Raw genomic sequence first — 16,087 nt, 5'->3', positions numbered from 1 at the left:
AAGATTGCTTCAAAATAATTAAGAGGATGGGAGACTGGGTGAGGGGTAGAGATAGAAAAGAAAGGTCATGTGTTGATAATTATGGAGCAATGGGCACATTATGAGTAATTTAATTTTTTTATTTGAATATGTTTTATCTTTTCTATAATTAAAAAAAAAATTGATTTTTTAAAATCTCAGTTTTGGACCAGACACGATCAATAAGCATTATTTTGAATCTTTGCACTAAGAGATAGGACTTGGCACGAGTGACTAAATTCTGCTGAGCCTCAGTTTCCTCTCTGTGAAACAGGGCATTGTGAAAATAACAGAGTGCTGGTAGACTGGACTCTGTCTCCTAGAGCAGACCTCCCATCATGCACAGCTTTCTAAAACTACCACCACTGTGGATCGCACGCTCTGGAAGCTAATCTTCCAACTTTAAATTAAAAGTCTGTGTAATGCTAATAGATTATTTGCTTAACGGTCTCCAGCAGGAGTGAAATGAATTCTTCAAAGAGTGTGCTTGTCTTTTGTGTGATGAATAGCAATCTCTGGTTTCCCTGCTTGGTCTACATGCTGTGTGTATGTGGGCTTCCTTGCTGAAGACAGGATGAGCAGGACACACAGCAGATGCACAGAGAAGAACAAGGGGTGCCTGACAGCAGAGGATCATGCAGGGTTGTCCCTGCATGATTCGCTGAAGTCAAACTATATCCCCCAGATATAGCATGTTTTGAAAAAGCTTCTCCTACCCAATCTAGACAGCCAGTTTGGAGATCTTTCCTTCCTTTATGAGACTTGGAAGAGGCTTCGTCATGTTCTTTCTTTGCCCTGATAATATATTACACCAGGGAGCTGCACTGGGCACCTAGGAAAAATGGGGTTTACACAGGCCCTTCCCCTGAGAACACACAGAACACTACATTTCTTCTCTAATAGCAGAGGCAGTCTGGGAGACAACATTACACTTAGGAAGTATTCCTGAGCACATTTGGTCAATATTTCCCAAATCCACATCTACAAATGCACACATGTGCACTGGCCTGGTGTTTTATTTTACCTGAGCTATGTTTCAAACACTTGGTTTTTATGACTGTGGCTGGGGAACACAGTTGTTAGGAATAAATACGTCCTAGAGAAGACCCAGGTCCCCATTGTCTCTCTCTCTGAGCAGGTTATTCAATCTTCCTGTGTTCTGGTTTCTTCTTGTTAAAAGGAGACAATAACCTTACTCCAAGGGTTGCTTTGAGAATTTTACTAAATCATATATACAAATAATTCAGCACAGTTCTTGGTATACATTAAGTGCTTAATTAATACTGGCTACTATTATTACTATTATTATTAATACTGGATACTATTATTCTTACAGGCAGAAACTAGGTTGGTTTATCCATGATTTATCCCTGTATCCTCAACACCTTTCACAGGGATTATTAGCACATGGTACATTCTCAACTAATGTTCATTGAATGAATTAATGGGCTGTAGACCATTAAATTTAATATCTCTAATTATTAAAAAGAGTTCAAGTTATTTCAAGAATCTCAAAAATACAATGCAGTGGGTGGGAAAAGAAGGATAGGTAAGTCAAGATAAAATAACTTGGGTGAAAAATCAAGGAGCTGAATTTTGGACTTACTGAGTTTAAGGCACCATAGGACACCCAGGTGGGGCTAGCTTTTAAAAAGCCAGAAATACGTTGCACAGCCATGTTCACATCCTCATTCACAATAGTTAAGAAAAGGAAACCCAAGTGTTTATACTCAGTGGGATAAACAAAATATGGTATATCCACATAGAGTGAAATATCATTCAACCTTAAAAGGGAAGCAAATGTTGGTAAATGCTGAGCCTCAAATAAACTTTTGAGGACAATATGCTAGGTAAAGGAAGCCAGTAACAAAAAGTCAAGTACAGTATGATTCCTCTGATGTGAGGTACTTAGAGTAGTCGAACACAGATACAGAAATTAGAACAGTGGCCAGGTATGGTGGCGCACACCTGTAACCCCAGCGACTTGGGAGGTTGAGGCAGGACAATCAGTTTGAGGCCAGCCTCAGCAACTTAGTAAGAACCTGTCTCAAAACAAAAATAAAAGAACTGAGGATGTAATTCAGTGGTAGAGTGCCCGTAGGTTCAATCTCCAATACCAAAAATAAAAATTAAATTAAAATTTTAGTTTAAAAAAAAAACTAGAATGGTGATTTCTAGGGGCAGGGTGGGGGAAGGGAAGGGAATTGTTGAACAGGCAGAGTTTCAGTTTTGCAATGTGAAAGTTATTCACAAAGTTGCACACAATAAGAATAAAAACACTACTGAACTATACACTTTAAAATGGTTAAGATGATAGCATTTTGTTGTATGCATTTTTATCACAATGAAGCTTTTTAAAACAAAAATGGCCTGGAGATGTGAATGTGGTGACATAAACCTGAGAAGCTCTGTCTGCATCTTCCTGGATTTGCATCAGTGCTTGTAGCCAGAGCCCTTGGTCTCCCAGTTTGTGCTCTGTGGGCTCTCTTTCCTGGCACTCAGGTGGACCAGTGAGAGACTGCCACTTTTCTACACACTACCAAAAAGCTTTCCAAATGGCTTCAGGGAAGAGTGCCTTAAACACATGTGGCTGGGAGGGTATCCAGCTACATGGACGCTTTAGTCCCAGCTGTGGCCTACAAGGTAGTAAAGTCACACCTGACACAGCAGAAGAGCAAGTCAGCTCAGCCAACCTGGCAGTGAAAACTTCAAGTCCAAGTTGTACAACCACCATGGACAGACATCCAATTAAATGTTTCGAGGCCTCAAATGTAAACAAAACCCTCTGGTGAGCCAGTTTCTCATTTTAACTACAGTGAGACATTGAAAACAACTCATATATATATATATATATATATATATATTTTTTTTTTTTTTTTTTTTTGTAGGGGTGAAGCTTTTTCTGATGAGCCCTGGGCTTCTCCTGGCCTAGAAATGCCTCCCACTGCATACATTACTGCTGCAATGATGAAGGGCCCCAGGTGTGCAATATACCAAAGAGAGAGGCACAAATAGTGCAGTCATTGGAGTGTTATCACACTTGGAGTGTTATCCCGGTGGGGACAAAAGCTAGTCAGAGGAAGCTTAGGGTGGGAACGATATGGCCCTGGATGATGGAGACCAGGAGTATAACTCAGGTTTTGCCATGCACTGGTTGTAGGACCCTGAACAAGTTGCTTACCCACCCTCTCAATCTAAAAATTTTAGATTTTTAAAATCAGCACAATAAAAATAACAACCCTTATCTCCTTGGGCTTTGTGAGAGGGCATGAGAGAGTTCCTGCAAACTACCTGTTCTCTCTGTCTGCCATAGCTAGGACCCCATAAAGGGGACCTAGTGTATTCAGTGTTCTCATGGTTCTTATTAAAATTCACTTGTGCTGAATGCACTAAGTAAACAGACAGCTGTTCAATTTTCTTTGTGACAGTTATGAATCCTAAAATTAGACACTTGCTCACAACCAGTATTAAGACCAATACTACAATATAAAATAAAACACACCAACGTGGGGGACCTTGTGTTCTCTCTTCTGCCTGGCAGGCTTTGAATCTTTAGAATCACAGGTATTAATGTGTATGTAAATCAATATGGTGGATCGATCTGGATGGAGGCAAGGCTCTTTGTCCCATGATACAAATGTACAGATGCAGTCAGAGTAGGCAAAATGATTCAGATCTAATAATAGATACCACTGGGTCTCAAAAGGTTCTAAGTGTCCATACACAATTCCAGAATCTATTAGATCCTTGCTGTGCTAATGAGGTCTCTTGCTGGGAACCCAAATTCCCTTTGCAAACTCCATTAACAGCCCACAAGGCAGGTGGGCAAACTCAAATGTTCTTAGGGTAATAACATCTTGCCCAGAAAGGGAAGCAGCAAGAAATCACATCCACTGGCATCAAATGCTTAGAACATTGCAGAGAAAAAGCCTCTGCCCCTGGACCTAGATTAGAAAGAGTCAAACCCAGGGCCCCTCTGTACCACTCCCCACACTCACAAAGGGAGGTAATGGTATAACAACCATTTTTTATACATTGAGGAGGTCTCTCAAATGCAGCAACTATCCTCCAAAAGTTTTGCCAACAAAAAGTTTGCCCAGTTCACACACTCATGTCCCCAGATAATTGTGTAGGTTCCTCACGACTTTCTGTCCTTGTTTCTACTTGCTCCCAAGAGAATTTTTGTTAGTAAGAAAACATGCAAAGTTTTGACTTTGGCAGTTCAGATTCTATTAATGATCCCAGTGCACTTTTTTTAAAAAAATGTTTTTGCCTTTAAAACAACAACAAAAAAGTTGTGATTTTTCCGGACTGTGTATCAGCTCAAACCAGCACCGAAAACTGCTGAACATTACCCCCAAAACATCCACAGTTAGGCTAAAAGAAGGAATGGGAAATTTCAGCCCCAGAGGAATTTCTTGTGGGAAGTGGAGGGGGAGGCATGAAAGAGGAGGGCCAAGGGGGTCTCCAATGTTACTGGGAACACAGTCTGACTTTTCACCCCTAGTTGCCTAAGTGATGCTCAAAAGTTTCCTGTTGTAAGTATAATGGCTCTCTGGGGAGCAAATCAAGTTAAAAGCTGAACAGTGAACAACATTCCAGTTCCCAAATGCCATCTGTCACTCTGTACAGCCTATCTCACTTTAACCATCTTGGTTTACCTAAATTGCCTATCATTGAGGTCTGGACAACATTAGTTCTTGATATACCTTTAACCTTTTTGAGCCTTATTGAGATCTACAAAAACACACACACACACATCAATTTCCATGTATGTTTAGAAGGATGTGGATCACTCCACCAACTCAAAGCACATGGCAGGACCCTAACTTCAAGAAGCCCCATTATTCAGCTAGCACTCAATGACTCCTGATGTTCTCAAGCCACATTCCTGAACTCCAGCTTACTTACGATTTTTTTATGAGTGTCCATTAGTCATATAAGGCTTTGGGATCTTCAGGTTGCATCTATTTATGGGATAAAATAAGTTCATGCATGCGCAGAAACGCTAGTGTTGGCAGGAAGGAAATGGCCAGGCCAAGCTGGGAACGGAGCATATTCATTTAGCTTATTCATTCCTGACAATATGAAGTCATTAGAGGGAGTTAAGGTAGCTCTGGAGACTGCAGGCATGTAAAGGAGCCAGGGTTGGTAATGTTTCTTCCATTCAATAAACAGTCATTGAGTAGGTTGCACATGCTCAGTGCTTTCCTGCCCACATAAGTGATTTGCTATTAAACACTTACTGTTGCTGCACAAAGCCTGCCAACAGGTTATTTTTTAAATACTTTTGTTCAGTGTTAATGGATACGGAGAAGGGCTGGGGGGCATGACTTTTGGCCTCAGGATCCCTGACTTGCAACTTACATGGTTATGAAATTGTGAAAGAAGAACTAAGCCAGAACTTTCAACCTAACCCTTTTTACTTTATGCACAGGGTCAGGGTTTGTTCGAGTATCACAGTGAATAATGTTGGTGTTGTGAAAGAGCCAGCATTTAGATTACAGGATAACCACTTCCCATGAGCTTACCCCTACCTGAAGGTGCTTGGTCAAATCTCAAGAGCAAAATAATCCAGCCCAACTCCTATGTCATATAGCAGGGCATTCAAGCATGATGAGGCCCCTGTATGCTGCAAATATAAGGATAATTTATGTATTCAGTTAACTAGGATTTTCAGGATTAGATCCAGCTTCAGCTACAGCTGTATCCATGGAGCCCTCCCTTTTTCTCTGTTCTACTTTCCTTTGCACCGTCTTCATTTTTAGGCAAGTCCTCTGCATATGGCAACATTAATGGATATTGGATTGTATTTCATACAATACAGTATCCTATAGCACAGTCCTAGAAGAGAAGGTGGTCAGTTTCTGAGTCCATTTTTCTAATTCCATGGACTCTAATTGGCTTACTCCTTGGGTCATTCGCTGTAGACCACAGGTCTTCTCTGTATCATGACTGGTCATGCCTGGACGACAAGATCACTTCTGCAGCCCACAGCAACCACCTGGAGTGGGAGAAGCTGTTTCCCCATGAAAAAACAAGGTGCTGGATAGACAAAAGCAAATGTCCAAAACAAAGATGCTAGCTATGTGAGGCATTTTAACACTTCAACAATGAAGAACTCACTTCCCACTGAAGAGGAAGACCATTACCCTCAAACCTCAGCACTAACCACAGCAAAAGACAATGCTCTAAAGAAACTAAACCCTTCACTTCATCCATTCTCATAGAATCCTTCTTAGAGGTAAAAAGGACAAAATGGAAAGTCAAGTAGTTTAGAAATAAACAAAAGAAAAAAATGCATTTTATAGGGGTTATCTCAAAAATATTTTTTTATTTAAGAACAATACTCTTGCTGCAGTTGAAAAGAAAAAGAAAATAATATTCATCAGACAGGTGCAGTAAGTAGGCGGTGGTAAAAATAAGCCTTTGACCTTCTTATGGAAGGAAAGAAAAGTTCCATGGAAGCACCCTCACCTTTCTGTAGGTTGCCCAAGGCCTCTCTGATCCTACATCCTACCAAACACTTCAACACTAGGTTCTTATGTTCCTTGGCAAAGATGCTTTTATGCACATAATACACAGTAACCAGCCCCTTGGCTTCTACATTATAATGCTCTCTTTGGGGAACTGTAACAACATTTTTCTTCATTGGGCCAACATTAGCTTGAAAAATGAGATTCCCGTTCTTGTAAGGCAGTAGGCAAAGTGACAGCCAAAATATCACCTGAACCGCCTAGTAGCAGCAGCAAGTGTTCCCTCATTCCTATCACTGACTCCTGTGCTTGTGCCAAAGCCCCCATTCCTTTCCTCAAACCCAGTGCCCCAGTGAGTCAGAACCATAGCAGAGAACATTGTTGATTCTGGCTGTGGCATGCACAAAGTGCAGCGGCTTTGCTTTCCTCCTACTTTCCTTTCTTGTTCTATTGATTTGCTTTTCAAAGGGGGGTTGCAATCTGAAATTAACAGTCTAAAGCAAAGAGCCCCAAATGGCAATTTACCAAAGTTTTGGAGATTTCACAGAGCTGGTAGTTCTGTCTTCTTGAACACTATGATATCCAGTCTCTTTTAAAAATTGGAAGATATGGAATGACTGAGTGTGCATTCCCACGGTAATGAGCAGCTGAGGACAGGGCAGGGACCATTGGTTCCCCTAAGCTACATAGAGTCTGCTTTGCTCATTTGTTAACTGAGTCCCTCAGCATGTACCATTGCAACACCTGAGCAGCAGATGTGGCCTGCCCAGAGCCTGTTTGCACAACACATTTTGCCTCATTCATCTATCTTCTGGAAAAAATGACGCAAGGCCAAATGGCATGTTTTCGACTCACACTGAATCTATCTGAACTATGGAGCTTTGAAAGTTTTCAGCAAATGTAGATGAGGCTAAAGCCACAAACACATTCATCAACTAAGTGCCCAAAGAGCAAATTCCACCATTTCTAGACTGATAAAATATATATGCAATTATCCAAAATGATGTGTATAATTTATGATGTAGGAAAAAAAAAAAGTTTTCACAGGTTGAGCATCTCTAGTCCCAGAGTCCAAAATCCAAAATGTCCTGAAACTGAAAACTCTTTTGAGTAGCAATGTTCAAAACATTTCAAAGTTTGGAGCATCTAAAATTTTGGATTTTTAGACTGGGATGCTCAATAAGTATTAAATATTTCAAAATCTGAAAAACTCTGAAATCTTAAAACTTTTGGTCCTGAGCACTATGGATAAAAGATACTCTATAGGTAACATGCCAAATGATGAAATGTAGTTTTATGTATAGTATGTTTTTGCTAAGTAGAAGTATATACAAAGAAAAGGATGGCATGAAATATACCCAAATATTGAGAGTAATTTTTATAGGTGCCTAGATTATAAATTATTTATGCTTTCTCTTTTTATGTTTTTCCCAGTATGACTAAAATAATACATTGTTTAAAAAAAGTTGAGCCAATATGCTCCCAAATTAAGAAGCAATATGTTAGAATCCAGAAAGCCATTCAATGCATCACACTAGGGCAATGGCCATACTCTGGAGCACCTCCAAATTACTAAAAACTAGCTCCCCTGCTGCCTAGAGCAGCACTAGCACCTCATCTACTTTGAGGTGAGCCACAGGATGGGGTCTGCAGGAAAACAGTGCCCCATTGGTTTAATTCAAGACTGAAAAGGTTGCTATTCTTGGCTCTGGAATATGAATTCCATTCTAGACTGAAAAATCAGAATTCAACAACTCTTGTCAAAGACCTGCTCCCTTATTGAGATAACACAATCACTATTCATGCCTCAATTTCTGCATCTGGAAATGGAGATGCTATAATTAGAAAAATGATCAAGGCAGTTTTCATTGATTTCTGGGCCCCTCCATGTACACAATGCCTGATGCCCAGACAAAGTCTTGCATATAAAACCCAACCTCATTTTGCTGATAAAGGCAATGAGTTTAGCACAATCAGAAACTCATCCCATTCCTGAAGGCAGGTGCATGGAGGGGCCAGGATTCAAATCTCAAAACTGTTGGACTCCAGAGCCCAACTCAGAGTGCCTGCGGTCACCCAGGCAGTGAGCACAACAGAGATTCCAAGAACCATGGGATGTGAATTATGAGTAGCTGCAAATGAATTAAAAACACCTATGAGCTCAGGCAATATGGAGGTGCCAGATAAGAGACACAGCACATTTCCTAGCACGTTGCTAAAAACACACTGAAACCGCATGTGATCAGCAGCCAGGGATAAGGACTGGAGCACGGCCAAAACAAATTGACCACTTTTACAGTGTCATTTATTTTAGAAAAAAAAAATTAATGAGGGAAACTTCAATATCAATGAAGTTGCAAGAATATAACAAGAAATGCTTGCTCTCAGGAGGGATGGCTTTTTAATTATTTTTTTCAGAAGAACTGCAGTCACAGTGAGTTTGATCCATACCCGACCCACACTCTTTGGAGAGTTAAAACACATTTTACCCAATGTCAAGTTAAAATAAAAACTCATCAGAAGCAAAATAACTCTTTGCTCCCAGGGCACGGAAAAGAAATTCGGTTCTTTTTGGTTGCTGGCTGGTATTCTTATGACCTTTGTACTAAACAAACACTTGGCAGATGAAATCTGAGAATAATTTTCTTTGCACCATTAACTATAACACAGAGGGCTGCTCTGGGTTTCAATATAAGTGATAAAGAAAACATGACCCATTCATGTCTAATATATGTGCTACCCGGCTTGGAGAAATTATTCTGTACAGTCAGGCACATTGTGGGCCCCATTCTCCCTACAATTGCAGGATGCCCACCTCGAGAAACCCTCTCAAGGTACCACTTTTCTCTAGCCAGCTCCCCTTCTCTCTGCAATAGCCATTCTCAGGAAATTCTGCCAGCCATCCTTCTGTCCCTGATGGTGCAGTGGATGTGTGTGTGTGTCTGCCAAACACCTGCACAACTCAAAATTATCTGGTCTCATCTCAGTCCTACTCTGTGTTTAAAACTACATCATCTGCATGGGAAAAACTGCAAAGCATTCTTTAGGCCAAGATACACACAAATGAGTGCATATAAAACTTGTGATAGCTCAATGAACTCTATGGAGAGTACCAATGTTAACTTCCTTTGGGGGCGGGTATGTGTGTGCACAGTCACAGATGGTTGTTCTTTTTTTTTTTTTTGTTTTGTGACGCTGAGGTTCAAACCCAGGGCCTTAAGCATGATAGGCAAGTGCTCTATGTCTGAGCTATATCCCCAGCCCAATTTCCTGGTTTCCATATTGTACTATAACTATGCATGATGTTAAAATTGGGGGAAACTGGATGAAAAGTACAGGGGACTTTTCTGTATCATGCAACAGCTTGTGATTGTAAGATTATTTCAAATTTGAAAAAGTTTTTAAATAAAATACATCTTTAAACATTTGTTTGAGGGCTGGGGATGTGGCTCAAGCGGTAGCGCGCTCGCGGGGCATGTGTGTGGCCCGGATTCGGTTCTCAGCACCACATACAAACAAAGATGTTGTGTCTGCCGAAAACTAAAAAATAAACATTAAAAAAATTCTCTCTCTCTCTCTCTCTCTCTCTCTCTCTCTCTCTCTCTCTCTCTCTTTTTAAAAAAAGACACACCATCATTTAAAAAAAAACAAGAAAAAAAAACATTTATTTGAGATAGAGTCTTTGAAGAGGTCAGTAAGGTTAAATCAGATTACGTGGGTGGACCCTGATCCAACCTGACTGGTATCTTTGTAAGAAGAGGAAAAGAGGCCCCCAGAGGGACAAACACCAAAAGGCAGCAACAGAGTGGCCTTCTGCAAGCTGCAGAGAAAGAGTTATGAGAAATCAACACTGTTGCCACCTTGATCTTGAACTTCCAGCCTCCAAAACCATAAGAAAATATATTTCTGTTGTTTAAGCTGCCCAGTGTACTGTATTTTGTTAGACTCACCCTCACAAACTAAGATGCATCTGGTTTTGTCTCCTGGCCTTGGCATCTCAGCAAAGGTGTGGCAGAAACCCATTAAATAAGAAACAAGATCTTGGCACATAAGAGCTAAATTTTAGGCAACCTCTCCCTACCCATGTAAGGTTGGTGCTCAGCAAGGTCACTGAAATATAGAAGGATCAGTAGTTTTCATGGTAGGTCCAGAAGGCAGACTGAGGGTAGGAAAAGTTATAAGAAGGCACATTTTAACACAACCTAAGGAAAATTTCCAAATGGTATTGCAATTTGGAAATGGAATGAATGGCCACATGAGACTGTAGTGTCCAAACTGCTGAAGCAGAAGATGAAATAAATTAGCTCACCTGTCCCAGAAGTCTTAGCTTTGATGGGCACCCATCTCTACTCAAAGCACTAGGAAACAGGGGTGTGATCTCCTTAGAGAACATTGACTGGACCTAGGCCATACTATATGATGTCCCTCCAATCTCCCCATCTTTCCCCCAACTCTTCATGCAAACAGCACCTATTGGCTTGAATTTGAGGCAGAGTACTGTCTTCCTACCCTTCCTGGCTCCCAGAAATTTTATTTCCTGAAGGCTTCAGGGTGTCTTGTGAAACACCCCAACCTGCACCTGACTCTGAACCACCCCTGACTCCCATACAAACCCCTGCCTTGTGAGCAGACCTCAGATGCACCTGAAATAAGCAGCACTCTCAGACCCAGAGCCCAGCCCCATCCAGATAAATGATCTTGGACAAGTTTCTTCACCTGTAAGTATCACAGTTTACCTGTATGCTTCATATTGAGCAGCAAAAGTTTTGAAAACTGATTTCTAACAGAGCAATAAATGGTATGGCATATATTCACAAAGGAATACTAGCATGCACCAATAATGTCCTGGAATATTTAGTAAAATGATGAAATGTTCATGAAATATTAAAATAAATGAAATTACAAAATACTATTTATTATAAACAGTTTCTTGTAAAAAAGCAACCAATGCAGAAAATGAGATTAGAATGTCATACACCACAAAACTAGAATTAACTATTCTCTTTTTCTGTGTTTGTAAAGTTGCCAACAGTGAACTTGTATGACTTTTTTACATTAAAAATCTTTACAATTCTTTGACCTTTTTCCTCCTCTTCAAAAACAAACAAAAAGGCAACCAACTAATGTAGAAATCTAGTGAAAGAACATAGTAAAGTAGCCCATTACATCATTCCCCCACCCCTCAGAAAATCAAATACGACTTGCTGTATTTTAAATTTGGAAAAACAAAGGGCAGCTAAGAAAACTGCACTAAAGGAAGGTCACAACATGGAGCTAGCTAGAGACATGACTAGACTCCCAAAGGATCAATTCTTGGACCTCAGCGGGGACCAAATGGGTTCCACCAACACCCTGCCCATTCAGTTCCTCTAGGAACAAAGAGTGCCACGTGCCACCCACGAGTCATTATCTGGCCGCCCTGTGAGGTTGAGCTCCGCAATGGTGCTGTACTGAAAAGCCTGCCAGCAGAGTTGAGTCCCCATTCATCCAGTTTTGTCCCCTGATAATAAGCTCCTCTGACTCCTTCCTGACACTAGAAAGAACTGACTGCAGAATGGTGGCAGCCAGAGAAGGTCCCTGTGAATGGCCCATCCAGGAATTCAGGAGGTTGGCAATAGCCACAAGAGGCCACAAGAGGCCAAAGCAAATAGTCGTTTCAGTAAGACTTTTCAGCCTCACTCAAGATAGATAACTTCACTTTTCCTTAAGTGTTAAGGCTTTGCCTCTGACCTAGCCACAAATGTACAGACTGTACCCATCTGGTGACCTACTATGTGGCCAACCTGGAGGCAGGTCTCATCACCAGTGAACTGCAGCCTGGGCAGGGCATGCTGATCATTCTTTCCCCCAGCACACTCAAAAAAAGACTGCTGGTAAACAAGCCTTTGTTTTACATGAGCAATATTTAAATCCTTTAGATCACTAATCCAGTGTCACCCTTTAGGCATGTGACCAAATGATTCACAGGCCTCTCTCCAGACAAGCTTTGTAGGAGCGAGAACCAGGAGACACACACATATAATTATACTCCAGTGAGCTCACATTTATACCTATGGTCCCAGGTCATTCCTTCAGATATCCCTCATCTCTTAGGCTATATATCCCATGAATCCTTCCTGAAGCAAAGTGGCTTCAGGAACAAGCACCCAATTAGAGGAGATAAATGCTGAAACATTCTCATGATCATAAAAACTATTTTATGACTCATACAGTAAATGAACGAACCAGTTATTCTCTGCATATGTTATGGTCTTCTTAAATTGTTCCTGGAGAATTTGACCCATGCATGGAATAAAAGCCACCTACTGAGGCCAGTCTGTGCAAAAAGCTTACTCTCTGCTGTTCCTGATAAGCAGATGCATGAAATCATTTCAGAGAGACTCAGAGCAGCCATCTCCACAGCTGTACACTGACACATTTTGGAATCTAATCAGAGACACAAGAGCCACTAAGATGTCCACGCACCATGCAAATAGACACTCAACCAACTCGATTTAATTATCATAGAGAAAAACAGAAGCCTGAGCAGAAATTCAATTTAAATCCTCTTCCTACCAAAGACTCACTGCAAATCCCGTAAACCACACCTCAGACCTGAAGAAGGCCCCTTCTCAAGAATGGTAAGCCCTACTGTTCACACCTTCACCTCCCACATCCAAAGTCAAAACTCTTCCTCATCCTGAAGTTTTGCACATAAAAGCCAACCCATGCAGTGGAGGAGATATCAGAGCGTAACTTCTCAGAGTATCCTTCTAGAAAAGGGTTCAGAGATTGCGGCTGCAAGCCTCAAGCAGAGGTGAATTAGCACCAGTATGAATTCAGGGGCAATTAAAGAGAGATTTTTCTCCTTGGTTCCATCATCAGAGATAAGAACTCAACTTTTCACTTCCTATTTCCTTCCCTGCACTGGAGATTGCACTGGGCAGAACACTGCCCAGGTGATTGTTTTAATTGGTGACTAAGAGTAAACAGCTCCCTCCCCCACCCCACACAAAGATAAAATACGAAAACTTTCCCTGGTTTAACTGATTGCTATTACTGCTACCAGAAAACAACTCCACTGGGGTCCTAAGATAACAGCAGTCAACTCAGAGACCAGTTGTCTGACTGGAGCTCAGGAGACCTTTTTTTGCTACATGCTGTAGTCTAGGTCCTGATCTGCAATGGATTCATATGATGTACCTTCCACTGAAGTTCTAGCAGCAGCAAAAGCTAAATGATTACCTCAGTCCCCACCCCCACCATGCCCCTCCTAACCATATGAGGGAATAGCCATCTTTGCTGAGCAATCCTGAGTTACATCTAGGCCACCAGCACTCCTTCTGTGGATGAGGAGACACATACTCTCTACCTTTCCCATCCAGAACATCCCCTTCACAGGGAGCAGAAACATCTATTTGCAACACAGTTGTTCATCAAAGCCCTCCACTCCACAGCTGGGACAGAACCCACAGAGGAAGATCAGCACTCTGGTATGTACCCTTTCCAAGCCACTTTATCTCAGAAACCTTGGGCAGTGTCAGGTGAAAACTTGCAGACATCAAGCTTTATGTTAAATTTGGTTCAAATTCTATTTTAACTCAAACCTACATATTATAATTAACTTTACACCTCAAGGCACACTGCATATGGGAGGCACAAAGCTTTCCCAGACGGTTGTTTCAAAGCTTAGGACTCAGTGACTAGGGACGGGTCAGAACAATCCAATGGCTTAAAGAAGGCAAAATTACACTTGGTAAATAAGAAGATGGAGTTGCTCAGCAGGGCAGCCTTCAACCTTCCAAATATTGCCACACAAGCAACTTGCAATGTCACTGTTAACCCTAAACCTACAGGTACTTCTTCTGAAGTACTTCAGAAACTAGAACAGTGCAAAATAATTTTTTTAAATATGCAAATCCTTTATTTCTTCCTAAATATCCAGTTCCTGCCCATATCCACATTGTTGAAAACATTTATCAGAAATCACCAACTTTGAATTATACCAAATGCCAGCAATGAACCCTCCTTTTGAGCTAAAAAAGAACACTGCCCAAGAGATTGTTTTAATTGGTGACTAAGAGTAAACAGCTCTCTGCGGCTCCCCACCCCCACAACATAGACACACACAAAGATAAAATACCAAAACTTTCCCTGGTCATGTCTTCCCATGTGAAGTCTGTTAGGGTTCCAACGCAGTGGAGCTAAATTATGCACATGAGAATCACCTGGGAAGCTTTAAAAAAAAATGCTCCACCCCAGGTTACATCTTAGATCAACTAACTACACTGTAGAATTTTGGGGAGAGAAGGGGCAACCCCAGAATAAGTATTTTTCAAACCCTGCAGATGTGCAGACAAGACTGAGAATCAATGCCCCAGCAATACCAAAGTACCTGGCCGACTTTTGTCCCAAAGGTCAACACACTGTGGTTGCGAGTGCACACACCCAGCAGGGGCAGCTCCTACCTATGTAAAGCGAGGAGTCCTTCCTCCGCACGTGGTCGTCGATGTAGGAGACCCCCAGGGGCTGCACGGGGGTAGCACCGATGCCCAGGAGCACCTGGGCCCCAATGAGCAGCAAGTACATCATGTTGGTGGCCGTCCTGTTGCGGCAGATGAGGTCAGGGTCGGGCCCCTCGTCACCACCTGAGCCGTTGGCAGCGCAGACGTCACGGCCCTCAGCGCCCCAGCGGATTTCGCCAGCCTCGTACTTGTACTGGTGGGTCAGGAACTCTGGCAGTGCCGAGAGCAGTGCGCCCAGCGCCATGACGATACCACCGCAGCCGATGAGGCGAGGGCGGTGTCCGCGTGCCCCGAAGTAGCTCACGAAGAGGATGAGCGCCAGGTTTCCAATCTCGAAGCTGCTGGCGATCACACCCACGTCTGCGCTCTGCAGGTTGAACCTGCGCTCCAGGGTGGTCAGGACGCTCACCTGGGAGAGGTGAAAGGACATTTCAAAGCCCATCCAAACAGTCACCGAGGGGGCATCCACTCTGCTCTTCCTGGACCCTCCCACCCACCTGGCATTGCAAAAAGGCAGATGGAAACCCAAAGAACCAGGAAAAATATTTACTGAGTATGATAACCCCAAATTAATAGTTAAAAATTCACTTTCATAATTGCAAGGCCGTCTTCTGGGCGCCTGTTTGCACCTTGAGAGGTTCTCTAATTTCCCTATCCCAGGTGCTTCCACCACTTAGAGCCCATGAAGTTCGAAAGAAGCCCTAAAGTCCACAGTATGCATATTTAAAAGGAGCAAAGTTACAAAACACTCACTTGACAAGAGATTCCTTATGCATGTAACCTATGCAAATGCATGCTATACATTTCATGCTGGGAGACAATAGAAGTACAGGCTCTTTCAGGAGGTCTTTGCAAAGCCTAAGCAAAATAAACAAAAACCTAAATGGCAAATAGACAAGCTAGATTATCTCAGGATAATTATTAGTTCTGCTTTCTTCTGGGAATTTCCACATGATGTACATTTCTCTAAAGGCCATCAGGTAAACACACTCCTGACTATTCTAAACACTACAGCCCTACCAAGGACCTTCAGATGCAGTATTTTTATGGTTTTCCCACCTTTGTATTCTTGTCTGCTCTACATTTAAC

General features: G+C 41.9%; 1 protein-coding gene across 2 annotated transcripts in view; it reads right to left on the bottom strand.

The window, feature by feature from the left end:
• Slco3a1 (solute carrier organic anion transporter family member 3A1) overlaps window positions 1–16,087 on the bottom strand; it is a 297,128-nt gene that overhangs the window by 217,452 nt on the left and 63,589 nt on the right. For both annotated transcript variants that reach the window (XM_076851396.2, XM_076851395.2), the window contains exon 2: window positions 14,942–15,407. In XM_076851396.2, coding sequence (XP_076707511.1) covers window positions 14,942–15,407 — 466 coding nt within the window. The remainder of the gene's footprint in view (window positions 1–14,941; window positions 15,408–16,087) is intronic.

The sequence above is a fragment of the Callospermophilus lateralis genome, chromosome 3 (assembly GCF_048772815.1).
Source record: "Callospermophilus lateralis isolate mCalLat2 chromosome 3, mCalLat2.hap1, whole genome shotgun sequence".
NCBI classification, from domain to species: Eukaryota; Metazoa; Chordata; class Mammalia; order Rodentia; family Sciuridae; genus Callospermophilus; species Callospermophilus lateralis.
This window is presented reverse-complemented; position numbering and strand designations above follow the sequence as displayed.